The sequence below is a fragment of the Hylobates moloch genome, unplaced genomic scaffold, assembly GCF_009828535.3.
Source record: "Hylobates moloch isolate HMO894 unplaced genomic scaffold, HMol_V3 SCAFFOLD_6, whole genome shotgun sequence".
NCBI lineage: Eukaryota > Metazoa > Chordata > Mammalia > Primates > Hylobatidae > Hylobates > Hylobates moloch.
Genome location: NW_026652281.1, coordinates 71474773 through 71502569, shown reverse-complemented (window position 1 = coordinate 71502569; position 27797 = coordinate 71474773). Strand labels below are relative to the sequence as shown.

Below are 27797 nucleotides of genomic sequence, written 5' to 3'. Positions count from 1 at the left end.
ATTTTTTTTTTTTTTTTTTTTTGAGGACTTCTGTCGCCTAGGTGGATACAGTGGACCAGTCATGCAAGTCCGCTGACGGGGTTTCACCGTGGTCTCGATCTCCTGACCTCGTGATCCGCCCACCTCGGCCTCCCAAAGTGCTGGGATTACAAGCGTGAGCCACCGCGCCTGGCCTAATAACTCATATTTTTAAGCACCCAATTTTATTTTGACCTTTTATTTGGGCATCTTTTTTTCTGAAATATGACATGATTTTTCTGCCCCACAAATGGAAAAATTGGAACACAATCTAACTGTTGCTTAATGATCACAAATCATAGTGATTTGCTGTGTTTCTAGAAATTATGAGCTGCCAGCATGAAAGCATACCAACCTTGAGAAGATATGCCCTGAAACATGCTTTCTTGAATATCAGCTTGCTGCTTTATCATTTGCATCTTGCTTATGAAAATAGAGTGAAGAATGAGGAGCTATGTAGCTTCTACAGTTCATACATTCACTGCTTTTCTGTATGTAGTATGCATTGCCAAATTCAAGCTTCGAGCTGTGTTTTCCACCATGAAAACAAAGCAACACCATCTTCTGTGGCTTATGAGCTTTTGACTTGTCAGCAACAGTGGATGAGTGTTGCTAAAATCATTGATCTCTCCTCCATCTTCCAGCTTTGACTTTTCTAACTCATTTGCTCAAGCTTGCAGATAGAGTGGGCAGATACTTCTCTCACAGTTTATTATGTTTTATTCTAGTGTGTTTAGGTAAGGTCTTAGGTCTGGTCTTCTAATGCTGTATTTAACTTAGAAATACTAAGATCACTCTTGAAATAAAACATATGACTTTGTTAATTAATTCCATTTGCAAAGTTTTCTTCTCTTTCTTTGCTATATCCTGTAAGTACTGGGCCAAAAGTCAAGGCCAGTTTTGGTTCTTGTTTTTTAAACATATTCTCACTTTAAGCCCCTACTATAAAAGAGGATCCAGTTGTGCTACCCTATATAAGGTACCACAGATGTACCGCTTTTACACTGATCCCTGGACGCTTTCATTTTGTCCTTTTCAAGTTGTACACAAATCTAAATTTCTTTCGAGACAGCACAGCTTCCTGTTGCCTCTGCATTTCCTTTCAGTGAAGCATTTAAAATCTCTGCAATCAGACGGCTTGCTCACACCCCACTTAGCTCTTTTCTGACACTTGGCTTGGGAGTTTATGGTTCTTGCCAGACGTTAGTCAAGACGCAAGCTCTAATATGAGCAGATGTTCAACATCATCGGGGGAGTTGGGGGACCACCACTGCTCCTAGTGTCCTGCTGCAGAGCTCAGTCCCCCAGCCTTCTGCCCTTCTCCACAACCTCCGTCTTAATGCTCTGAATCTCCTTCAGCAGTGGTTTGGTTGCTATGGCAACTGCCACCCAAGAAGTAGGATTCCTTTCTTTTGGTAGGCAAAACAAAGACTAACATCACATCTTTGCCTTCTAACTTTTTCCCCAATTCTTGGCAATACCCATGCTTCAGTTCTGCTTTGGTTATTTTTGTATGTGTTGCTTACACAAATGAAGGTATGTTAGTTCTCAGTGCTGAAAGATGGTAGAGTTGACATTGATTAAAAGGGGGAAAATGCCAGTTTTGTTCTTGGCTATCAAATAGAGCCTTTGCTTTATTTGATTACTGGGGAAAGAAAAAAAACAAGTAACATTTGCATAACTTAGAGAATAGTCTTTTGTAAGTAGATATTATTTTTAAACAAAAATCTCATTTGATTGCTGTGGCTTTTATCTATCAAGGTAACAGCACTACTAAGTTATTCTCCCTAGGACATTTCACACAGCCACTATAATGCTTCTGTTAAATATCTTGTCATAAAGGACATATGCCATAACCAGAAAAGGTATTTCAGACACTAATACTTCCTTTCTGGAATTTGGGAACTTCAATACAGAGTATTTAATTTATCTGTGTTTTGGTTTTATTTTTTTCTTTTGTCAGAATGAGTTCCTGAAGTATTGAGTTTGATGTTATGTTTAGGCAATTCTTCAAAATCTAAAATTTCTAAAATACACCATTGTAACCAGGCAGGAATTGCTCAGTATAGTAATTAAGTCATCTGAGGAGCTGAGAATTTTTCATGGACATTTTGAAGGTGCATTACTCTTGCCTCCCCACCTTATTCTTGCCACATGCTCTGAGATCTAATTCCATATCTGAGTTGTGATGTGGGTGAGGTAAGCAGCTAATGGAAAATGAGAAATATAGAAGGTGAATTTAATGGAGAAGCTAGCTGCTGAATGCATTTCCTCAGGCTCTGTTGATTTCTTACTGAAAAGTTTACTTTTCCCAGTAGAGCCATAAAGGAGCATTATTTTAACCATATAGCCTATATCAGGAAATTTTCTTCTTTGAGTTTTTGCTCTTTAAATTTGGTGGGTACAATTCTGTGTAGGTTACCTCATCTGCTGCCTCAAATACATGAACTCTAAAAGAACGCCCACTCTCTTGTGGACTAGAATGTTATGGTAATACGTGTTGATGTAAAGAAGTGGACTATGGGCTGAGTGAAGCTCAGCAATCTGTTCAAATAGGATTTCCCTTTTATTTGTAAACAGAGGAAGTGATGCACATGTTCCCAGAGGGCTTCTGGGTCATCTTTCAGCTCCTATGATGTCATTCACTATGACCTCAGCAGCTGGTATTAGAAACGCAGCAGACAACAACTTTAGCAGGTGATTTCAATCAAGTCAGCTGACATGCACTCATTTCCAGGTGATTGGCCTTGGTTCTGCTAAGACCATTTTTGGATGGGGTGTTTTAAAGGTATTTAGAACAGCTTACCCAAGGGGGGTGACCAGAGAATGGCACTAAATATTCCATGCGCTCCAGTTTATAAATCCTGCAGGGTAAAACGACAGTACCTTGTATATAGCTAATACTTAGACTTTCCAGAGTTCTCCCAATGTTTACAGATAATATAACTTGCACATTAGAGAAATACTTCTGCTTTTTCTTCAAACATATTTAAGTATTATAGTCTGGAATGATTTCTAGGAGTTTTAGATGGTTTCATTCTTATTACAGGTAAATCTTTTCATTCTTAACGAGGTGGTGGTTATGGGCTCATCTGTTCAAGAAATATTTAGCTAAATATTTTACCTTTACTTGAATGTCAAGCTGGAGATACTTTTTTTAAAAATGAGAAGTACTCATTCTGTTTCATGGCATATCACATTTGTGAAGTGACTTGTGATCATTTTAGATGAAATCTAATGGAAAAAATGAGAAATATGAAGTTTGGCCTTAAAAATGCTTATATTCTAAGCTTATTGTTCATTAATATCTAGTTTCTTTAACAGTTCTTATCCATCAGTACTAACCTAGAAAGCAAAAGCTCCTTGGCAGTGTGTGTATATGTGTGTTTTATATATATATATGTGTGTGTGTGTGTGTGTATGTGTGTGCATGTCTACCTAAATGCATTTTTTTATGAATGGATGATAGTTTATTTTTTAATAATAAGGTATTGAGAAGTAACCTCCAAATAGATCCGTTTCATTAGAATTGTAAAAACTTTTCAGGTTTCATAGTTTAACTTCTGTGCTTTTCATTTGTGAACGCTATAGTCAATCTGTCTCTCTCTCTCTCTCTCCATATATATATATATTTTTTGTTTGTTTGTTTGTTTTGTTTTGTTTGTTTTGGTGAAGGGAACAGAGTCTTACTCTGTCACCCAGGCTGGAGTGCAGTGGTGCAATCTTGGCTCACTGCAACCTTTGCCTCCTGGATTCAAGTTATTCTCCTGCCTCAGCCTCCCAAGTAGCTGGGACTTGAATAGACATTTCATTTCTTTAAAGATGATGTACAAAGGGAAAATAAACACACGAAAAGATGCTCAAAATCATTAGTCACTAGAAAAATACAAATCCAAACCACAATATGATACCACTTCACACCCACTAGGATGACTGTAATAAGAAAGACAACAAGTTTTGGTCAGAATGTAGAGAGCTACTCAGGAGGCTGACACACAAGAATCGCTTGAACACAGGAGGCGGAGGTGGCAGTGAGCTGAGATCATGCCACTGCACTCCAGCCTGGGGGACAGAGCAAGAATCTCTAAAAAAAAAAAAAAAAAAAACCCAGCAGCTGGGACCTTGATAGAAGTTGCATTGAATCTGTAGATCAATTTAAGAAGTATTTCCATCTTAACAATATTAAATCTTCCAATTCATGAACATTGGCTATCTTTTCATTTATTTGTCTGTAAGTTTTTTCCCATGGTGTTTTATAGTTTTCAGTGTATATGTCTTATGTTCCTTTCATTAAATTATATCTGAATATTTATTTATAATTATAATGTATTTGTAGTTGCACTCTATTATGAATTGAATGTGTTCTTAATTTTATTTTCAGAATGCTTATTATGAGTGTATAGAAACATAATTGGTTTTGTGCCTGGATCTTACATCCTACAGCCTTGCTGTACTAGTTTATTAGCGTTTTGCAATCGGTGATACTAGAGAAGTTATAATGTACTGTGACTTAAAAGGAAAACTACTTCTTCATTTTCTAGGAGTTGTAGCTGTAGGGTACATCAATGAAGCTATTGATGAAGGAAATCCTTTGAGGACTTTAGAAACTTTGCTCCTACCTACTGCGAATATTAGTGATGTGGACCCAGCCCATGCCCAGCACTACCAGGATGTTTTATACCATGCTAAATCACAGAAACTCAGAGTAAGTTTTAGTATATCTGTTTCTTTTACATTTTACAGGCTGGGTGGCAGAGGGAGGGAAGGAGAAGGATTTGACCCATTTACGTTAAATCTCATGAGCTTCTTGTCCCAACAATTACCCATGAGTCAGAATGGAAATAATAGAGCTGTTATTTTCCTGGTACCAAACATTAGGGGGAAACCAGCTCCAGAGCTATTTATTGCTTTAATTCTTTGACTAAAAACTCAGTTGCAGGTGAGTTCTTCTTCAGAGTTCAACTCTTTGACTATTTCCTTAGTAGATACTATGTGCACAATTCAGTCCATAGCTTCTGGTAGGGAAGATGGGGATACAGAGGGACACATAATACCATTTGAATGTTCTCTGACCTTATCTTCAAAATGCTTAGAAACTGATTAAGGTAGTGGACATTGTCACATGGAATACTTAAGTAATAGTAAAGATAAGGGTGTGCAAAGTGTCAAAATGAGAGATACACAGATTGATTCACGGATATTTGAGATTGTCGGGGACTAGAATCCTAAGAGAAGTTGGTGTGGAGGTAGAGCAGAAGCTGTCCTCTCAAAGACTAGTGGCTTTTTCTGAGTGCAGAGCTTGTACTGCTATTATAAGGAGCCCCACAAAGACTGGCCTCTGTGATAAGGCCAATGGGCTGAGTGGTGAGGCTGATATGATCTGTCACCTAAGAGTAGGAGTGATGCCACCTGGGACCTAGCCACTTATGGCTGCCATGTCTTCAGGTGCAAACCCAACTGAAAGGGTGGTCATCTCCTCTGTCTAGGTCTTTAGAACCTAGGAACTGCTTCATTCGAAACAGGAAAAACATCCTTGGTTAATGCAAACATTTATTGAGAACCTACTATTTGTCAGGCATGATATTAGATACTCATGTGTATCATCTCATTTAATCATCACAGCAATTCATAACAGCCTTCTGAACCATTTTGCCATCATTATTGCCATCTTACACATAATGAAACCAAGATTAAGTAACTTGTTGAAAGCTATCTAAAATGTGACCGGGCACAGTAGCTCACACCTGTAATCCCAACATTTTGGGAGGCCAAGGCAGGTGGATCACTTGAGGCCAGGAGTTCAAGACCAGCCTGGCAAACATGGTGAAACCCCATCTCTGCTAAAAAATAAAAATAAAAAATAAAAAAAATACAAAATTAGCCAGGTGTGGTGGCTCACACCTATAATCCCAGCTACTTATGAGGTTGAGGCACAAGAATCTCTTGAACCGAGGAGGCAGAGGTTGCAGTGAGCTGAGATCGCACCACTGCACTCCCACCTGGGTGACAGAGCAAGGCTCTGTCTCGAAAATAAATAAATAAAATAAAATAAAACAAAATCAAAGCTATCTAAAAGGTAATTAGTCCTGAGACTACATACAGCTCAGGTCTGTCTGATTCAGAAACATTATAATTATGTATTAAGGCAGATGGGAAAAGATGTTTATTGCAGCTTTGTTTGCAATAACAAAACATGAAAAACAACCTAAATGTTGTTAAGCAAAAAAAAAATCATGCTGTGATGTGCACATAAATGGAATATAGACTTGTGTATGTGTTGGGGGAGGGGCACACACACTCTTATATGTGTCTAAAATATTTCTGGAGGGAGGATACCTTCTGGAAGGTGAACTAGAAGGCTAGTATAGATGGGAGATTTATTTTTCACTCCGTTTTTGTACTGCTTGGATTTTTAAATTTTTTAAGGAGTGTATGTATTAAATAATTACTGTTTCTAAACTTTTAAAAACCAATGTAAATCCTATCCTCACTATTCCACTGCCTCATTGAAGGTGGAGAAACGTATCCCCCATGGTGGCGCCCTCTGCACTGCCAGCCTTCCGACAGGAACAGCAGTGGCATTGCCTGACCCTCCTCACTTTGCCAAGTGCCCCCACTCACATCAGTCTTTCTCATTTAAGCCTCATACCACCTGTGGAATGGGTGCTGTCCCATCTGATGTGAATGAGCCTGAGGCTCAGGGCGAATGCCTGGCCAGGGTACAGCCAGTGATTAGGAGAGTGAGGACTCATACACAAGCCTGGAGTCCATACATCACAGGGGGAGGAGAGTGGGCCTTCACCTTGATGTTTCCACTGAGGTGGCTGTGACCATGGCACATGGTAAACTTATAAGCATTGGAAGACAAAGTTATTTGCTTTGAAGATAGACATCATTCAGATCCTGGCTTTGCCACAAATTAGTTATGTGATCTTGGTCAAGTCATCAAATCTCTATATGCTTATTTTTGCATGTATAAAATTGGAATAATAGTACCTGTCTTATAGGATTATGGTGAAGGTTCAATGAGAATATACAATATGTAAATATATATCAATATGTAACTATAGGTACTATTAATGAAGAATATGTGCACGTGTTTATGTAGCTATAGCATTTAGCATGGAGCCTGGCACCAAAAAAAGGGCTTAAATAATGTAGCTAGTATTATTGTGGGCACCTATGGTTGCCTCCCAAGTAAGGGGTGAGTGATGTCAATATCTTAAGGTTCTTTTTTTTTCTTTTTGTGAGACGGAGTCTCGCTCAGTTACCCAGGCTGGAGTGCAGTGGCGCCATATCAGCTCACTGAAACCTCCACCTCCCAGGTTCAACCGATTCTCCTGCCTCAGCCTCCCGAGTAGCAGGGACTACAGGCACCTGCCATCATGCCCAGCTAATTTTTGTATTTTGTAGAGATGAGGTTTCACCATGTTGTCCAGGCTGGTCTTGAACTCCTGACCTCAGGTTATCCACCTGCCTCGGCCTCCCAAAGTGCTGGGATTACAGGAGTGAGCCACCGCACCCGGCCTCAAGGTTCTTACTAGACATAGAGTCAGCTGTATTCACACACCAAAGTCGGAATCTTCTGAGGACAAATAGAGACAGACCTGGGTCCCTGTCTGCCCACAGCCACATGGGGGTTTGTCTTTGAGGTGAGCCTGACTCCACAAACCCAAGGCCTTTCATAGGCAGGCAGTATAGGTCCCTTCTAGACTGAGCATTCCAATCTAGATTGAGATGGAACTCCACAGGAGTCCTTTGAAAGAAGCCTTTGAGTGCCCACACCATGCCAGCTCTGTGTCAGGCATCCTTTCTAGGTGCAGAAACGGTAGCTTTCATGGTGTGATTAGAGCATTAATATGGAGCCTAGGGATCTGGGTTCTAGTTCAGGCATTAAATCACTGTTAGACTATAGTTAGAGGTTTGAAATATACTGGCAATTACTAACAGATTTAAACAGATTTAAAATACTGCAGGTCCAAGCAATAAATCATATTTGGTTAAATTCCTGTTTTTAAGCCGTTTTCTTTCTCTGTTCATTGACTTTGAAACTTTCTTTTCTCAGCCTGTTCTTTTTTCTTGGAAAAATCCTAATTCTGTTATTTGGCAATGACTTTAATGTCTTTGTTTTTCCCCTCTGCCTTTTTTTTTTTTCGGAAATAGGATCTTGCTATGTTGCCCAGGCTGGTCTCAAACTCTTGGGCTCAAGTGATCCTCCCACCTCAGCCTCTCAAGTAGCTGGGATTATAGGCACAAGCCACCACATTCAGCATCCTCTACTATTTTGATTCCTAGAAGTTTCCAGTTGTGTGTTTATGATGGCATTTCTGTGCCTTGTCTTCCCAAGTTCTGGCCTTGGAAAATAATAGAAGAAAATAATATTGCTGGTATTATCATTATAAAGTAAAACTGTGCCAAAGCATACAGCCATTAAAGGTCACGATGGGTAACATCTTCATAGAATGGATGCCCAGTTTTATCAAAGGTGGAGGACAGTGATGGAAGTTGGTGAGGATTCTTGGTCCTCTTTAGCAGTCTTTCAAGTATAACCTTGTGTATCTACCAAATTCCTTTTGCCTCTTGTAAAGAGACTTGAGTAATGGTCATGTTGACTTTAACATTTTTCTATGTCTGTTCCCTGGGTGGTGTGCTATTTTACAATTGAAGGTTTTGCTTGTGAACGTATGAATTATATACTCCACCAAAAATTTCTGTTTTGCTCCTTGTATATACCATAAAAACTGTGTGCTTTTAACGAATATTGCTGTATTTTTTCCCTAGGTAAAACTGTGTTGTAATTAATGACTTAATTTTCAGAAGTCAATTCCTTCCATTTAAGTTTTTATCTTCTTGAAACTTACTTTAGGTTTGTTTTTCATCCTCACTTTAGTGTTTACCTGAGTTTTGCTCTTTGCATAACCACACACATATTATAAAGGGTCTTCATGTGGAAGCTTTTTACTTAAGTCCAATGAAATAGAAAACTGTGTACATTTAAAAATATGCATTTAAAATTGTTTTTTATTGTTTTGTTGGGCAGAAATATACAGTCAAGGCAGATTCCTATAGACTTGTAAATTCATCTCAGGAATCCTTTATGCTTAAAGTTTCCTCAGCCCCATTTATATTCACTCTTTACCACTAATATCTTCCCTGCTGTCTAATCACTAATATCTTCCCTTCTGTCTAATCACTGAGTTAAGGGAAAAATAGTCATTTACTTACAGGAATATAATGGGTATTAATAACGAAATTCCATTTCCCCATTAAAAGCTATGTCTAAGAAAAAAAATAGTGGAGGCATTATTTAAAATTTCTAAATGGCCTTGTGAGTATAATCTTAGTTTAGCTTCCTTATTTTTTTGTATGCCCAACCTGAAATGATATCATCCTGTATCATCACAGTATGTTGCTTTTTCAGTATGAAGTTAATGGGCTTTCCTGCTATTTAACTGCTTTGAGATTTTAAAAATTCATTCAGCCACATAGTATTCAAAGCATGGAGCTGGGTGCCACAAAGACTTGGGCCTGGCATCACCCAGAAGCTCAAGGAAGGGAGAGGATGAGCACCTTCTCCATTACACATGGTACTTGATTATTCATGGAATTAAAATTTAAATATAAATGAACTATATATAAATGCCATAATAAAAAGTATATGAAAGTGCTTTGGAAGTACAGATAAGAAAAGTGACACTTCTAGCCTGAGAATCAGGGAAGAATGGTCCTTCAAGGACTTGAAAAAATGGACAGAATTAAGGCAAAGACGTTAGGACTAGCTTTTCAGTCTGAGGCAGAGTGGAGATACAGCAGAGCAAGAGGTTTGGTTGGTGCCTATATCACAAGCAAGGTTTAATGGGAAGTTGGATTAGCAAGTTAGCCTTGAATGCCAGGCTAAAGATTTATGATTTATTATAGAAGCAGTGGAATTAGTGGAGATGTTTTAGTGATGTATCCTAACTGATATCTAAGGAAGATTAATCTGGCAGGACTTATGAAGTGGAAGGTAGGCTGGCAGTGGAGAGAATGGTTAGAAGGTAGAGGTGGGCTGGGCGTAGTGGCTCATGCCTGTAGTCCCAGCACTTTGGGAGGCTGAGATAGGAAGATCACTTGAGACCAGGAGTTCAAGACCAGCCTGGGCAACAGTGAGACTCCATCTCTGCAAAAAATAAAAAATAAAATTAGTTGGGTATGGTGGTGCATGCCTGTAGTCTTAGTTACTTGGGAGGCTGAGACAGCAGGATTGCTTGAGCCCAGGAGTTGGAGGCTGAAGTGAGCTATGATCAGGCCACTGCACTTCAGCCAGGTGACGAAGCAAGACACTGTCTCTATTAAAAAAAAAAAGAAAAGAAAAAAGAAGGCAAAGGTGAAACTAGATAAAAGACCCTGGTGAGGGACCCTACAAAGATAGAATCAGTTGGTGAGGCAGCCACCAGCATGAAAGTCAAAAGAGACCAAAGAATAAAAAATGATGTCAAATGTCAAGGATGGCAATACCACTCACAGAAATAGGGAAGATGGTGATTTAAAGAGCTTGAAGTAGCAATAAGGCAAATGGAAATGTCATTTTCCATAAAGAGTTGTGATATCTTTTCTCCTGCATTAACATTTTTAAAATACTGATAAAGTGTTTTTAAAAATTACTAATGCTGGCTGGCTCAGTGGCTCATGCCTGTAATCCCAGCACTTTGGGAGGCCAAGGCCGGAAGATCACTTGAGGTCAGGAGTTCAAGACCAGCCTGGCCAACATGGTGAAACCCCATCTCTACTAAAAATACAAAAATTAGCTGGGCATGGTAGTGTAATCCCAGCTACTTGGGAGGCTTACCTGGGAGGCGGAGGTTGTAGTGAGCCAAGATAGTGCCACTGCACGCCAGTCTGGGTGATAAAGTGAGACTCAGTCTCAAAAACAAACAAACTACTAATGCTTTTGTAACATTTGACCTTTGAAGTATATTTCTTAGGAGCTCGGAAATGGAGCTCCTTGCACTATGCATATGTTGTCCGTGAAAACAGACATTCTCTGTGATGGCTGTCCTTGATCTCTAAGATGATTTCACTATTTTGTAAGCTAAGCAGTGGAGTGATTTCTGATTTTTGACATGAGAAAATAAAGGAATGGATCTAAGCAACTGTTAAGGCTACCCAGGCACAAAGCTATGAGATATATAAAATATAAGCCATCAGTGTCGTTGTAGTAGTAGTTAGCTTGGTGAATAATAAGTATAATATTGCTTGGAGCAAAGCAAATGGTAAAAATCACAAGGATGAGGAGAGTCGCCTTAACATACCACAACCATCTATGATCATATGTATTAAGTGTCCGGATGATGGCTGTGTAGCAGTAGATGATAAGCACAAATGGAATTAAGAATCCAAAGAATGCCAAGGAGATGAAGTAGTAGAGTTGGAAGGGAGACGAGGACTCGCATGTGTTGTGAACATCATGGCAGGTGGTGATGTCTGGCTGAACAAGGTAATATTCCTGCTTCAGGATGAAAAATGGCAGCATATATAAGAAAACTGTTGCCCACACCAGTCCACATGTTACCAATGCATAGGTGTGCTTGGGCAGGCCCCGGTAGGTGAAAGGATGGACGATGGCCAGGTAGCGGTTGATGCTGATGCAGGCAAGGAGCAGAATGGAGCAGTACATGTTGCCATAGAAGATGACTGTGGTGGCCCGGCACAGGACCTCTCCAAATACCCAGTTGTTCCCATTGAGATGATAAGCTATCTTAAAGGGCAATGTAACACAAAAAAGAAAATCTGCAATGGCCAGGTTGGTGTAGAATACGGTGGTACAGATGGATCTGGTCCTGAAGAAAAGCATCCACAGGGTCACAGCATTGGCCGGGACACCAACTACAAACACCAGGAGGTAGATGGCAGGTATCAGTTTGGTACTTAAAGAGCTGGTCAGATACTCCATGGTAGCATTTTTCACATGGAGATGTGAAGCACTTTCTTCAGGGCACTTAATTTTTACAGTAATCGTGGCTCCTGTCCAGCCTTCTAAGGCAGAAAAGGGGAATTTTTCAAAAGAATTTGGGGGAGCTCCACGAAAGGTCTTAATAGGTAAGGTTGGCTTTGCCAAGTTGTTTGTATCATTTTCCATGCCTGTAATTGAAAGAAAGTATTAACATAAATTTATAGTTCAAGAGAAAAGAAAACAATGTGTTTAATTATTTATAAATAATTTCTGTGATTGTAGAATTTAAGATCATTTTTATTTTAAAAAGTTATTGTAGATTAGGCACTCAACAAGCAAATATTTAATACATATCATATGCCCCAGAACAACACTATCTCATGCAGAAACAAAAACTAAATGATCAGTCCTTGTATGTAAAGTGTTTATAATACTATTAGAAGAAACAAAAATAGCCCATCAGAACATTATAGGCATGTTGACTATAAACTATACAGGCATTCAGACAATACTTATAGATTCGGATGTTTGAGCAAAATGTCAAGGAAAAGATAAACTTGAGCCAAGACTAGCAAGGTTCATAAAAAGATGGAATTTAATTAGTAAGATTCTGCTGGTGATGAATGGACAAGCATAGTGTGGGCTATCATGGGATCTGGGAATGCCAGATAAGTTGATTTAGCAAATTTTTATTGTACACATGTGTCAGCGATGTAAAGTTTTAAATAAATTCCATTTCTATCTGTAAGGAACGCTACTCCTGGAGAAGATGCATAAAAATAAATTGTCTTATGCTAATAAGGTGCAGCTGAGAAAGGAAATTGAAAGAGTGGGTGACAGCTAAATTCCTGAAGGGCCTCTAAACTGTCCTAAGAAATCATATGTCTATTCACAGATGATGGGATTGCACACACAATTTTGAACAGTGGAATGACCATTGTGTTAGACAGAATAATAGCCCCCCCCCAAAGATTCTACCTGCTAATTCCTGGAAGCTACAAGTATGTTCCTTTACCTAGCAAAAGGGACTTTGCAGATCTAACTTAGTTAAGGATCTTTTTTTTTTTTTTGAGATAGAGTCTCACTCTGTCACCCAGGCTGGAGTGCAGTGGCGTGATCTCGGCTCACTGCAACCTCCGCCTTCTGGATTCACGCCATTCTCCCTGCCTCAGCCTCCCCAGTAGCTGGGATTACAAGTGCCCACCACCACGCCTGGCTAATTTTTTGTATTTTTTTAGTAGAGATGGGGTTTCACCATGTTAGCCAGGATGGCCTTGATCTCCTGACCTCGTGATCCGCCCGCCTCGGCCTCCCAAAGTGCTGGGATTACAGGCGTGAGCCACCGCGCCCAGCCAGTTAAGGATCTTAAAATGAGATTTTCCTGGATTGCCTGGTGGGTCAAATATAATCGTAAGAGTCCATATAAGGGGAAGGTAAGAGGGTCGTCAAAGTCAGAGATTTGAAGATGCTATGCTGCTGGCTTTGAAGATGGAAGAAAGGGTCATAACCCAAGGAATGCAAGCAGCTTCTAGAAGCTGAAAAAAGCAAGATAGCCGATTCTCTTCTAGAGCCTCCAGAATGAACACAACCCCACCAACAGCCTTGACTTTAAGACCTCTGATCTCCAGCAATATAATCTGTTGTTTTAAGCCACTCAGTTTGTAATGATTTGATATGGCAGCAATGGGAAACTAATATAGCCATTATTTTGACTTGTTTTTAAGATGACTTAGGTAATAGTGTAGAGAATAGATTGAAAAGGTAAGAAATTAGAGGCAAGGGGACCTGATTTGGAGGCTACTGTCATCCATAGCTGAGTGAGTTACTGAGCTAGAACAGTAGTCATGGAAAGGCAGAGGCGAACACGTGAGACTCTGATGGTGGCTCAAAGGGACTTGGCGTCTGATTGGCTTTGGGTTGCAGTGAGGGAGAGGCAGGAAGCAATAATGACTCAGGTTTCTACTCTAGATGACTTGGAGGGAGAAGATGCCATTAACTGAGTTGGAGGAAGAGGCAAGGGGACAGGATCGGGGAGAAGCTACAATCTGTTTTTAGTCTGACTGAGGATGAGTTGCTGGTGGAATATTAGTGTGTAAAACGTCCAGCAACTGGTTAGAAGACTGGATGTGGGTCCAAAATTCCAGGATCCCCAATTAGAGGCATGATTTATTGTAATCTACATGGAGGCTCTCGTTTGCTTTAGTGGGAGTGGTTGAGATGGCCTAGGGAGAGTTATGAGAAGAAAGAATCCAAAGGTGGACTTTAGGGGTAATGACAGATTTTAAGGGAAGAGGAAACAAAGGACGAAAAATCAAAAAATGAAATCAGTATGAGGACCTAAGAAGTTGGAAACGAATTCTTTAGTAGATAGAAACACATCAACTATATGCTATCCATATTTGGTGTTACTTGGCATGTCGATGTTAATAATCCTAATTCCTGCAGTTTCAAAAACGAAATCTTAAAGCTCAAACCTGAACATTTATTATTATATAACTTTTTGTAACCCTTTCACATGTATAGAAAATAGATTCTCTCAGATTTCTAATGTTACCTTTAAGATAGACTTCTATGCCAAATCTAAACCTCATTCTTATCAATTTAAAATGCCAGTACTGTGCCATTATGTCTTGTCCCATGGCCTCAAAATTCCTCCATATTGAATACTTGAAGTTAGTGTTTAGTAACCTGTGTTTCATTCAGAGCCAGTTTCTCTTCCTGCTTTAATCTCTAGCAGTTAGCTCCCGGGTGAAAGGTTTATGCAGAGGGTTTCCATAAGATTGCACAAGCTGAATTCACGGTGTAAAATAGAGGAGATGTGTCCTGATAACTGAGGGGTATGGAGGTGATCAGGTGTCACTTAAGAAAAGGTAGATCAAAGAAAAGGAAAGAAAAATGTGGGAGGCAGCATTCTTCTATGCCTGTATTTAGAGGTGATCTTTGAAGGTGTGTTGTGTGACACACAAACCTGCTCACTTTTGCATTTTGGAAAAGTTCTTGCATCTGACATCACCCAAAGAGAAGAGCCTTTAAAGACAGGCACAAAGTCAGAGAATGGTGCCTGAAGAGCATGCCATACAAGTTATTAGCCTGATTTTAAAAAGCTGTTAAAACCAAGTGTTTGTCCGTTTTCAGAAAATTTCTGTGATTTAGCAAGATATCATGCCTCCAGACATGCCAAACAGTGCCTGTGTTTTGTGGAAAAGTTGGTTTGATTCCATTTTCCATGAGAATGCCAGATCTGGGTCCACTTAAATAAGTCTTTTATTCCTCAGAGCCTGGTTTTTCTTATGAATTGTACTCACTGTTAAATTTTTTTTATTTTAATTCTTTATAGAGGCTTCCATTGGGCATAATATTTCAGAAATGTTTTTCTATCTGGGAAAAGGCCTTGAAGAACTAGTCCAAAGGGAATCAACTCTGGCCTCTCAGGGATATCCAAGGGAGAGAATACAGTCACGGATTCATAGTTTCTGTTTCTAGTTGAGCCAGTAAAGCCCCTTCCTCATCCCTCTTTTCCGTTTATCTCTTGAGACAGAAACTAAAAACCATGGCTTCAGGCTGCTAAAAGCCTAAAACAAAACAAAACCACAATTAAATAAGGCAGGTTGGACAAGCTTGCTTCATTCTTCCTTCACATTTCTCCCCCACCCCTATGAAAGAAAGCAAATTCACTGCCTCTTTGTTTCCTTCAGAGGCGCCCGTTTTCACCTCCATCAAACCCTACTAGCATCTTGAAGGAACCACCCCCGAAAACCTTGTTTCTTTTGCAATTCTGCTTCTCAACATATTGGCCCATCTACTCCCAGAAAGAGCGTGCACTTATTATATTCATAAATCCCACATGTGCTTACTGCTAATCACCACAGATTCTCTTAGAGCTCTCTGCAACAACTCAGGGATTCCAAATGTGAATTTAAGCAATGTGCCTTTAGAAAGCATTGTTTTCTGTTTTTGTTTCCCTTGCTATGTCCAGTCTTTGCCTCTCCCACTCCTAACAATGTTGACTGGAGTGTGTGACCTAACAAAGAGTAACAGATACAGACATATCCCAAATTTGTTATTTTTGGAAAAAGGAGGTTTCAGGCTAACATTGTGATGAGTGAAGTGGAAAGTACATTCAAAGTTGAATAATAGTGTTTGGGAGACCTTATTTTTAAAATTAAAAAATCATATACGAGGGTAGGGAGAACTCCCCACTGAAAGTCAAAAAAGGTTATTGATTTCGGAAATACTGACTTATTAGCATTGCCAGCTATTGAAAGCAGGTGACTTTATCTTTCTGGCAGTATTCTTGTTTCTCCCATTTTTGTCTCACCAAGAGGTTTAAACACAGGATATGTATTTTAATCCCTTGAAAAAGTGCCATCTTTGCTTAACCAGAAGAGAAATTCTTACAAACACAAAAACGACTTTCAAAATTGCTCCCTGACTTAATTGTAGACATCTAAAATCTTGAATACGCCACACATTTTTAAACATCACGAGGGAGCACTTAGTCTTTGACTAGGTTTGAATAGAGTGAATGAACTATAGATGTTCATTTCCATGATTCTACCTTTTAATAATAAAGATCAAACTGCCTTTGGGGTTTACAGTTTGTGTGAGATGCAAAGAAAGCTTGGTTCAGTTGACTCTTAATTTGTAACAGAAACCCACATCCCCGTCCTACCCTCTGAGAAAATTGCTTACCACTCTGACAAAAAGTGGGCAACAGAAGCAGAAGGCCAGCAGCCGCAAAGATGAGGGCTTTCATTTTGATGACCTGAGTCCTCTCTCTTGAACTTTATGAAATCTGTAAAATCATGGAGCACAATTCAGTTCCATGTGTCAGCAGCAAATGGAAGCCTTGGTCTGTCTGTAGAAGTTTGCTCTCCTGTGCCGTGCAGGCAGGAAACTTGCCCTGGTCCTCCGCAGGAAAAGGATGTAATCCACTCGATGCTTCAGTAAGCATGGCTCAGGCCAAGCCTCTGAACGTGTTACGTTATCCCTGGAGAAAGGCATTTAACTCTTACCCATCCCCAACAATCTATTCTGAATAGGTGCTGTAATTCTCCCCTAGTATATTTGCATTTAAAGAATGGCAGAAATTACACAGGCCTTTACAGAACTAAGCCAAAAACAGATGTTGAGCAGCAGTAAGTTTTGAATCTGTCCCATATTTCATTTCTTATCCGTTTTAAAAATGCAGTTCCAGAGTGTAATTTCTACTTAATAAATTATCCTTTCCTTTATCTTCCCAGCTATTTCAAATCTTAATCCTTAAACACTTTACATAATTATAAATTAATCATGGAAAACAAACTTTTTTAAGAAATTCAAATTGAGCGGTGAATCACTTTGAAAATTTTCCATCAATGTCATATTGATTTCAATTTGTCGTCAGTGCCTGGCCAGAACCTGGCTTTTGAGTGGTGGTGATTTTTCTTCGCCGGGTGAGGATGGGGTTTGTTCAGGCTTTTTTTTGTTGTCGTTGTTGTTTTGCCTTATCTTGATGTGTTTTGAGCCATTCAATAACCCTTAGGGTCAGATAACTGGAGGAACCTCCCAGACAATGCTGTTCAATTAAACTAAAATCATAGCACATCATTAAAATGAGGACTCCCTTTATTCCATGAGTGTTGGTGAATAAGTCTACAATAAGATATTTTTAATAGTGATAAAATATACATAACATAAAATTTACTATCTTAACCAGTATTAAGTGTACAGTTCAGTAATGTTAAATACATTCACATTGTTGTACAACATACAAGCTTTTATGAATTGTTATATTCTGTAGAGTATGACTTAATATACAGTAAAAAAAAAAAAAGCATTATAACAGATTTTTCTGTAGTTAATAAAACTTAAACTTGAAGCCTGACCACTCCACAGCCTGCTCTTTACAAAATGCAGCAAGAATCAGAAAATACAAATTTCACATGAGACTTAAAGGCTAGGGATATGCTAGGAAGAAAATGATCTGCGGAAACCTTTCACATCTTGATTAAACTACATTAAACCAAGATTTTTACAAAGGTCAGTGTTTAATACTTCAACTACATAATATATGGTTATACAAACTGAGATAGAATGCTATTATATTGCAGAAATAAAAAACATAAAATATTGACAAAGGTATTTTTTTGTTTCATTAGAACTTTTCTGGGAGTTATCTAAATTCAGGAATTTATGACTTGATTTGCACATGGCCTAGTTTCTGGTCATTTAATTCATTTGTAACTCTTACGTTGAACCTGGCTGTTTAACTAAAGTGGAGGTGTGGCCGTCCCATAAATATACTATTATTTTCAGTCTTCTGGTGAACAATTGAAAAGGCAGACTTGATTGGGCACAGTGGCTCATGCCTGTAATCCCAGCACTTTGTAAGGCTGAGGTGGGGGGATCACTTGAGGTCAGGAGTTTGAGACCAGCCTGACCAACATGGTGAAACCCCATCTCTACTAAAAAAACAAAATTGAGCCGAGTGTGGTGGCGGGTGCCTATTATCCCAGCTACTTGGGAGACTGAGGCAGGAGAATAGCTTGACCCTGAGAGGCGGAGGTTGCAGTGAGCCAGCCTGGGTGACAGAGCAAGACTCCATCTCAAAAATAAAATAAAATAAATAAAATAAGAAAAAGCAGACTTTACATTGATAAGATTTGGTTTTACGTTTAACTCTAGTAACCTTCAGTTCAATGTTTCATAATTTAAACTGTTGACTTAAATTCATCTGATTTGTAATTTCTCTCTTCAGTTTGGCTTATAAGACTAATACTTTAAGCTTTGAAGTAAGATTGTTACTGCCTTCTCATCTGGGTAAAAATCTATGTGGTGCATCTTCTACAGTGATAAGTTATGAAGGAAGGTAAATACCCTTCAAAAGAACTGAGACACATAAATGAACTCATAGAGCTTAGTTTTTAGGCTATAGCTGGGGAGTGTTGGGTTCTCCTAGATCTTGGAAACAGAGAAAAATTAGCTCCTGCTTCCCTGTCTCTTTTTTCCTCCTCTAGTCTTCCCCTTTCCACCTGGCTTCCTGTTTGAGCCTCCCCCATCCATTCTTGAAAGAAATGGAAAATCTTGCTGATGCTTCCCTTGTAGTCTGCCACGTAGCTAGAGGTGATTGTGGAAGCAGGCACCAACACTTCCCCAGAGGTCTCCTTTAGCCCAGATGTTGCAGGATGAAATAACAGATAGTTTATCTCATTTTCAGAGCCCTTTCCACATGCATTATCTCACGTTAACCTCTGAGGAAAATAGTGTTAGAAGCCTGCCAGAGGAACCAGTGACTATTTCCTCTCCTTCCTGCCCCATCCATCTTAAGTTTTAAATGACGGAGTCGGCGCCAGATCTATTACCTTTCATTCATCACAGTCTTGACTTAGGATTTAGAACACGACACTTATTCCTACACATAGGTAAAATGTTCCCATTTGTTCAATGTCATATGTTTCCTGAAAATATCTCTGCTGATAATTATTTACTCTCCATCTCAGACAAGATTTTATAAAACACAATTGCTACCCGGAAGTTCCACTTAATGTCTGTCAGTGCTGCTTTTGTAGCAGGACCATCAGAATCAACCCAAAGTTAAATAGGAATATTTACCTATAATAGGAATAATGCAATACATTTTCATTGCTGCTGTTGCTTCCTTTGTAAAGCTATCTTTAACTACTTAGTCTTTGCTCCCCCTGCAACTCAACACCTTTACCATAGGTTAACCCTTTCTCACCTATGTCTGGATCATGTGTCTGCAGCATATAATTTGCCCTGATCACATTGTATTATAATTCTTTTTCTTTCTTTTTTTTTTTTTTTTTTTTTTTTTTTGGTGAGACAGAGTCTCACTCTGTCACCAAGGCTGGAGTTCAGTGGCCTGACCTTGGCTTACTGCAACCTCCACCTCCAAGGTTCAAGCAATCCTCCCGCCTTCCTCCCAAGTAGCTGGGACTACAGGCATGCACCACCACGCCTGGCTAATTTTTGTATTTTTAGTAGAGATGGGGTTTCACTATGTTGGCCTGGCTGGTCTTGAACTCCTGACCTCAAGTGGTCCACCACCCTCAGCCTCCCAAAGTGCTGGGATTACAGGTGTAAGCCACCATGCCTAGCTATATGTCTTGACACATCTGTCTCTTACACTACATTGTTAGCGACAATCCCTGTGTTTTTCTCAAATTAAAAATATCCCATGGTACCCCGGGGCACCTTGACACCTAGTTTGGGAACCACAGTAATTGATTGAGGGAGAGAGTGTTTGACTAGGGTAGCCTGGGAAGACTTTTTAGAGTAGGTAGCATTTGAGTTGAGAACTGAAAGGTAAGAAAAAGCCAACAGCCACAGAGTGAGGGTAGAGTATTGTGGTCTGAAAGAGACTCGTGTGAAGGTTTAGAACAGGAAGGGGGAAGTAAACGGGTATAAGGTGCAGCCAGAGAGGCAGTAGGCAGGGCCATGCCGTTGGAGCCCCACCGTCCCTGAAAAGGCACCCTGTGTTCCTTCTAACTGCCGAGGGAAGCCTTTGGGGGAGCTTTAAGCAGAGGAGTGGTGCACTGAGCTATCTATTTTGAAGGGATCCTCTGGGCTCTCTGTAGAGAGCCACTGTGGTGAGGGCAAGCTTAGATGCAGCAGAAGCTGCTAGGGGGCTGGTGCGGCTGTCCAGTTGGGAGATGATGGGGGGCTGGACTAAAGAGTGGTGGGGAAGAAGAGGGAAGTGGTCGGGTTTGGGGTCTGCTTCATCAGGAGTGTGTACAGTACATGGCAGAGCTGAATAGTTGCTGATTAAGAATTTGTGGGAATTATGATTAAATGGCTCCTCAAAAGCAGTTATTAATTCTGTTTCCTCATCATTCACTCTTCTTTCTTTTTATTCTGTGACATTGTTCCCAGGACTCTAAGAGTGTTTCCAAAGTGCTTTGGCTGGATGAGATACAGCAAGCCGTCGACGAGGCCAACGTGGACGAGGACAGAGCAAAACAATGTAAGCCCTCACCTCCTTTGCTCTTGAAACTTGCCTTTTTGGATTTGGTTGTATGCCTGAAGTCATGCAATTTTTAATTTCTGGAAGATTTGGATTCTTACCAAGTTTTAGTTCTTGGACACATCATTATACCAAAATTAGTTGGTTGCCCTATTGTCAGTAATTTGACTCTATCTCCAACAAAATTTAACAATGTTGCTGAACAAAATCCAGAAGGTAAAAAATAGTTTTTAAGCTCTCAAATTGTATAATTGAATAAAATCGTTTTTTTCTCTTGATTTTTAGAGAACTAGACCAGTTCTACTTAATAAATGCCTTTTTCTCCTTTCCATAGCCTTTATTGTTACCAGGGTTTTCCATAGAAACAGAACCAACAGGAGACCTGTGGAGTTGGCTAGCTGATCATGGTGCAACTAGAAGTGAAATAGACCGGCAGTCTACTCAATTCTTACTTAATCTGTACAACTGGATGAGTTTTGGGCCAAGGAAACAGAAGTCTACCTTGAGTCATAAAAATAGTCATGGACCCTCAATCAATTCCCAGAATGGGGCCAGTTTACAAACCCAGAACCCTTCAAATGAAGGGAAGCCCAGGCCCCTTGAGGAAAAACTCAGCTACACTACCAAAAATTTATACTGTTAGTCTTTCTTCCACCCCTCCCCCAAAGGGGCCTATGGCCTTTTACCAGGGTGACTGTACTTAGGAGAAAGGACATAATCAGACTTTTGGGAATTAGTAGACACTTGCTCTGAACTGACACTAATTCCAAGAGGCCCAAAACATAACTGTGGTCCACCAGTCAATGTAGGGGTTTATGGAGGTCAGGTGATCAATAGAATATTAGCTCAGATCCATCTCACAGTGGGTCCCTAAACCCCTTCTGTGGTTACTTCCCCACTTCTGGAGTGCATAATTGGAATAGGCATAATCAGCAACTGGCAGGATCCCCACATTGATTCAAATGATAAAATTGTTCAACCCTCTGCTTTTAAGGAAGAATAACATGAAAATTCACATGATAGTCTGAAATAGCTTCTAAATTGCTATACTAACATTCTCCATATATAAATTAAGATTCCTAAAAGTATATTTCATTAACCTGCCAACTGATGGCATAATTAGAATCTATTCTGTTGTATCAGGTCAAAGAAGGCTCTTAAGATGACTTTGTCTTGGCCGTGCGTGGTGGCTCACGCTTGTAATCCCAGCACTCTGGGAGGCCAAGGCGGGCGGATCACGAGGTCAGGAGATCGAGACCACGGTGAAACCCCGTCTCTACTAAAAATACAAAAAATTAGCCGGGCGTGGTGGCAGGCACCTGTAGTCCCAGCTACTCGGAGAGGCTGAGGCAGGAGAATGGCATGAACCCGGGAGGCGGGGCTTGCAGTGAGCCGAGATTGCGCCACTGCACTCCAGCCTGGGCGACAGAGCGAGACTCCGTCTCAAAAAAAAAAAAAAAAAAAAGATGACTTTGTCTTACTCCACAGATGAGCTTTTCAACCTCGGAAGCATCTGTGAGAAACCTCTCGGCTTTATTTCCTTAGCTTAGAAAAATGTGTGTATTTCTCTAACCTGAACTTTTATTCCCTAAGGAACTTTGAAGTCTTTCCTTTCTAGCACGGCTTAAGAAAAAAATAATGAACTGGAGGTGTGTAAATAAGAAATTTCAACTTAAATATAAAACTGAAGGAAGCCATAGTCTGAAGAGACACTTCTGAGAAAGTAGATTGTAATTTAGACATTCAAATAGCCTAAAATGGTTATGATTTGTCTCTTAGAAATGAAACTGATTTAGAAGGTTTTTAAATTTTTCTCATATTCATTGTTCTTACATTTGGCCTGCAAATGTTAAGTTGATTCTGTTTTTCAGATTGAGATTCATGGTTCTAATTGACTTTTAAGTAAGGGGATTTCTCAAATGTATGATTTTGTACTCTGTACTTGCACATCTAAAATCCTATCTTTTCTCTCTGTCCTGTCCCTTAAAGAGCTGATATACTTTCTTTTACTATATCTTAAACAGCAAAAAAACATTTTCCAAAGTTAATACTACCTATGAGAATTTTCTGACTTTCAGCAAGAATTTCACCTTTTAAAAACATTCTTCATTATTTGGATGAAGACTTGAAATAGATTCTGGTCACACACTGTAAGCATCAAACACACTCTCAGATAATATGATAAAAGAAAATGTGTTGGCCCAAATATGTTACCACCAGCAAAATTTAAAAGGGCAGAGTAACTCACGTCCCTTTCATTTTGGCCCAGTGTTCACATTCACTGGAGTATCTTGCTTGCTTAAAGTAGATTTGCCTCTACTTTTGATTCCTTAGAGCAGGCTTTCTCTACCTTTTTCTCATTGTGGCACCCTAAGGAATCTTTTTAGACAGTTTTTTCTCTAATCACTCCTTACCATGAAATTTTAATGCCACAGATATATCGTATACCTGTTTATGTGCCATATGTAGACCTGTACTTTATACATAAAGATATTTTTTTCACTCCCTCACTGCAGGAACCAATTTTTGCCCCGTTAGGGGTTATATCACCTCCACTGTGAATGTGTGCCTTAAGAGAGCCTGCTGGTTTGTGGCTTAAGATGTAAAGCAAATATTTTTTGGATCTCTTAGGAGATTTATGGGAGGTTTCTTAATTTGTTCCTTGGCAGAAACATACCTGACTTTCTGGAGTGAAAGTCATCTATCTGATATCTTCAACTATCTGGAATTTAGCTACAACTCACAGATTAAGAAAAAAAGCAATCAAAATAGATATCTCAAAGCAAGCACATTGAAGTTAATCTACTTTATTCACTGAGCACCCCTCAGATAGATACTTTGAGACTGTTGATTCTTTTCTTAGGCAAAACTCTATTATCTTTGGTAATTTCTTTTCCTGGTTGGTTGTGACTTAGAGCACATCAGAAGCCACAAGTCACAAGGCAGTAAAGTGCTTAAGCTGCCATAGGTAGGCACACCAATGTCATTAAAAAGTGACAGCTGACAGTGAAGGAAGAAGGAAAAACTAAGAAGCATAGGAGTTATTAAGGCTATTTCGTGCAGGAGCCAGTAAGCCCAAACACCTCCATAGTCCTTGAAAATAATACTCACCGGATTATAGCACAGCACAATTTTAATGACAAGAAGGACTCTTCTGGCAGTTCTCAGCAGACATTAAGCACCTACTTTATACCAGAGACTTTGGGTAAAATAAGGAGCAATAGCAACTGTCCTGTTAGGATTTTCTCTAAGGCATGTTTTAGAGTTTCATCAAAAATGGTTCTATTAAGATGAGAGTTGATCCATAAAGGAATTAGCTTTAGTTATCTGGAAATTGACCTGTGAACCAGCTCATCGATACTCAATGATAATATATGCAAGAAATGTGTGCCTTTTGTAATATCTTTCAAGGAAAATTGCATTTTATTGGGTTACATGACACTGTCACATATAGTTCATGTGATAATTTTTGTCATTTTCTTGTTCCTTTGACTTCTGTCGGACCACAAACTTCTCAATTGCCAGTACTCTATTTTCTCTATTCTACAAAGCTTTCCTGGAGAAGAGGAAAGGGCTATGTCTACCCATTTTCTATTAACCTCTGTTAGCATAAGAACATACTGCCATACCTTTTGTTCAACAACCACTGGAGTTTGCCTGAGAAGTTCTCCCTTCATCTCTGTGTGCCTCTCCAGGTTTGCATGACTTTGACTCCAGGTTGTTGAAAATCAGTCTCTGTTTTTCTTTCCCCTTTAACCCTCATAGTACTATGCACATGTGAACATAATTTGATGACAACAAATTGTAATTTAATATTTGTAGAGTTTGATGTACGTGTTAGAAAAAAAGAAAAAGCATCCATGTCTCCCTTCTCTTTTCATCAAGATGTTTTTCATGTAGGAAGTATTTTAACTTGGCTTCTTTCATTTTTCTGGTTCTATTTTTCTAACTCAGTGCATTTACTGGTTGTGAAAACTGTAGTCCTATTGATTGGACATTCTTACCTGGAATTAAAGTGGGAAATAATTCACTAAGTTAACTTTCCTTAGGCAACCAAGAGTTTAATATGTTTTGTTAATTAGGAGGGGTAGAAATTTGCAATGGGATAAAATGCTTGTTAGGTATAAAATGGCTCCAGAATTAAGTTTTAGGACTCCGTTGCACATATCTACCAGCTCTGCCTTTCTAGAACACTTGTTTAGGTTGTTTATGACAATCTTGCTAAATATATTAGCACTATACAAGAGAATACCAAGATTTCCATAACTTAAAAAGGATTTTGCTTATCCTAAAGTAAACAAATGTCTTTGCAAAACTAGTTCTCAAATACATGTTAATGGCCTAGGTTAGAGCTACATATCTACTGTTAGTGTGTATTCACCCCATTTCATAGATTACTACAGCAAGCAAAACCTAGTGCCTTCATACCACATATGAGTAACAAGGAAAGACTATTGTTTTTAATAAACCATACTCTCATGGTATCTAATTCTTCTTACGGACTAAACTGGTCGATGAATTTGTGATTGTCTTGGGCATATGTGGTAAATATTCTCAAAGGGTAAAAATGTTTGATACTAATGCATTCCTAAAACATTGAATTATATATTTGCATGCCTTGAAGTAAGTGGAAGATAACCATTAACAAGAAACTATTTTTTTCAATTACCCAGGGGTTACTCTGGTGGTTGATGTTAATCAGTGTTTGGAAGGAAAAAAATCAAGTGATATTTTGTCTGTATTGAAGTCTTCCACTTCTAATGCAAATGACATAATCCCAGAGTGTGCTGACAAATACTATGATGCCCTTGTGAAGGCCAAAGAGCTCAAATCTGAAAGAGGTAAGTTGGTTGTTACTTTAGCACAAACTAAGTATTTTAAATATCATTTCTGTGGTATTATGTTTTCTTAATTTTAAGACAAGTATTGCTTTCAAATTAACATTTCTGTAATTTTTTGTCGTCTATGGCTAAGGAAATTAGGAAAAGTTTTAGATGTTTCTTTTTAGTTTTGGAAAGCTATGATGAGCTCAGTGGCAATATATGGATGGCATTAAGAAAATGTCATATTTGAGGAGTCTGTGCCTTATACAGGTCATGCTTATTGATTCCTTTATTCATATGAGTAGACCAGTGATATAAATAGATGTTTACACTAATATTTTCTCTCACCTAATCCTTTGTGATTGTACAGTATTAAGTAGGGGTAAAGAGTAATTTTGAATATATGAAATAAAGTACAGTGAGCCAGTCTACAAGGGATCAGTTGGCAAAGCTAGGCAACTAGTTATACCTACTCAATCCAATGGCAGAACCTACATTGTTAGCTCTGGAAAGAATCTTTGAGACTATACAGTTTGATACTCATTTTTCAGATTTGGAAATTCACATTGGTAAGATTTCAGACAGAGGGAAAGAATGGTAGACCCAAGGACAATTAATTTTTAATCCAGAATTCCTTTAGTAGGTTTTTATTAAGCACCTACTATTTCCTAGTGTCAAGGATCAAGGTGGCTCTCAACTTCTAGGCTAGTGTTTATTTGTACCACATTGTAGGTCATCTATAGGATACTATTCATCTTTAAGAAACTAGTGTGACAGTGTGTGGCCTTAGAAGTAGAGCTTAAGGGAAAAAAAAAAACTTTTTTAGTCCTACCTGATGTTTGTCTAGTAGTACCCTATGTACTTGTTTTCAAGTTTCATATATTTCCAACTTGGAGATTCCACCTTAAAATTCAGTAAATTTTCTGTTAATGAAATGACCACTCTTTTACTTGGCATCTGGTCACCCTTGAGTCCCTCTCTGTTCCATTCAGATCTCTTCATCAGGAATTACTGTAATGTCCCCTGTCTCATCCTTCATTGGGAAAGAATTGCATAGTTATATTAATGAGCTATCCTAATTTCAAATTCATCCTGGAAAAACTTAGTTTATCTTCTGTCTCCTAAACTTGCCTACTTCGTTTCCCACATGTCATATTTGGGTGAGTATAGTCAAATCCCTGTGTATCCAATTCAGAAACCTAGAAGTGCTTTAGATTCATTCTTCTGGAAAGAAAAAAAAGGCAGCAAGACTTTTGTCAGCTGAGATCGTATTGAATCTATAGATAAATTTGAGAAGTCTTGCCATCTTAACAATATTCTGATCCATGTATATGGGTGTCTTTCCTTTTAATCAAGTTTAAAACTCTTTCAATAATTTTTTGTAGTTTTCAGCATATAAGGCTTGCATTTGTTTCATTAAATTTATTCCTAAGTATTTTATCACTTTTATTCTATTGTAAATATTGTTTTTTAATTATATTTTGGGATTGTTTATTGCTAGTTTATAGATATACAATTGACGTTTTATTGAGAAATAATTTATATGCCATAAAATTGTCCTTTTAAGGTATGTAATGAAGAGGTTTTTAGTATATTCACAAGGTTGTACATCCAACACCTCTAGTTAATTCCAGAACATTTTCATCACATCAAAACAAAACCCAGTACCTATTAGCAGTCAATCTCCATCACCCACTCCCCAGCCCCAGGCAACTACTAATCTACTTTCTGTCTTTGGCCTATTTTGGACATTTCATGTAAACAGAATTATACAATACATAGCCTTTTGTGCCTGGCTTCTTTTACCTAGCATAATATTTTCAGAGTTCATTCATGTAGCATTTGTCAGTTTGTCCTTTTTTGTGGCTAATACTCCATTGTATGAATATGACACATTTTGTTTACCCAGTCATCAACTGATGGAACCTGTATTCTGCACCACCCTCCCCCCAACTTTTGGCTATTCTGAATGAGACTGCTATGAACATTCATGTCCGAGTTTTTTATGGATATATCTTTTCATACAACTGATTTTTGTGTATTGATCTTGTATCCTGCA

At 38.9% G+C, this 27797-nt stretch overlaps 2 protein-coding genes and 1 long non-coding RNA gene across 5 annotated transcripts in view; 1 reads left to right on the top strand and 2 right to left on the bottom strand.

Annotated features, from left to right (window-relative positions):
- IQGAP2 (IQ motif containing GTPase activating protein 2) overlaps positions 1-27797 on the top strand; it is a 313423-nt gene that overhangs the window by 210886 nt on the left and 74740 nt on the right. The window contains exons 1-4 of one of the 3 annotated variants that reach the window (XM_058440783.1): positions 2687-2755; positions 4560-4723; positions 20825-20915; positions 25589-25756. In XM_058440783.1, coding sequence (XP_058296766.1) covers positions 2740-2755; positions 4560-4723; positions 20825-20915; positions 25589-25756 — 439 coding nt within the window. In that variant the 5' untranslated portion in view covers positions 2687-2739. Of the gene's footprint in view, positions 1-2686; positions 2807-4559; positions 4724-20824; positions 20916-25588; positions 25757-27797 lie in introns of those variants that run through there. The other 2 variants (XM_058440784.1, XM_032157013.2) reach the window with 2 other exon arrangements.
- Positions 187-2550, bottom strand: LOC116471093 (uncharacterized). The gene is made up of 2 exons (XR_004248743.1): positions 2441-2550; positions 187-1663 (listed from the first exon to the last, which is right to left on the bottom strand). It is a non-coding gene; the product is annotated as an uncharacterized LOC116471093 (long non-coding RNA).
- Positions 11090-16706, bottom strand: F2RL2 (coagulation factor II thrombin receptor like 2). The gene is made up of 2 exons (XM_032157015.1): positions 16643-16706; positions 11090-12138 (listed from the first exon to the last, which is right to left on the bottom strand). The coding sequence occupies exons 1-2, from the start codon at positions 16704-16706 to the stop codon at positions 11090-11092; spliced, it is 1113 nt and encodes a 370-aa protein (XP_032012906.1).

Bases quoted from the DNA above. Each gene is read 5' to 3' on its own strand.
- F2RL2 (XM_032157015.1), bottom strand. From the start codon at position 16,706: ATGAAAGCCCTCATCTTTGCGGCTGCTGGCCTTCTGCTTCTGTTGCCC. The intron at 12,139-16,642 runs GTAAGCAATTTT...TTTCAATTACAG, and splicing joins GCCCACTTTTTGTCAGAGTG to GCATGGAAAATGATACAAAC.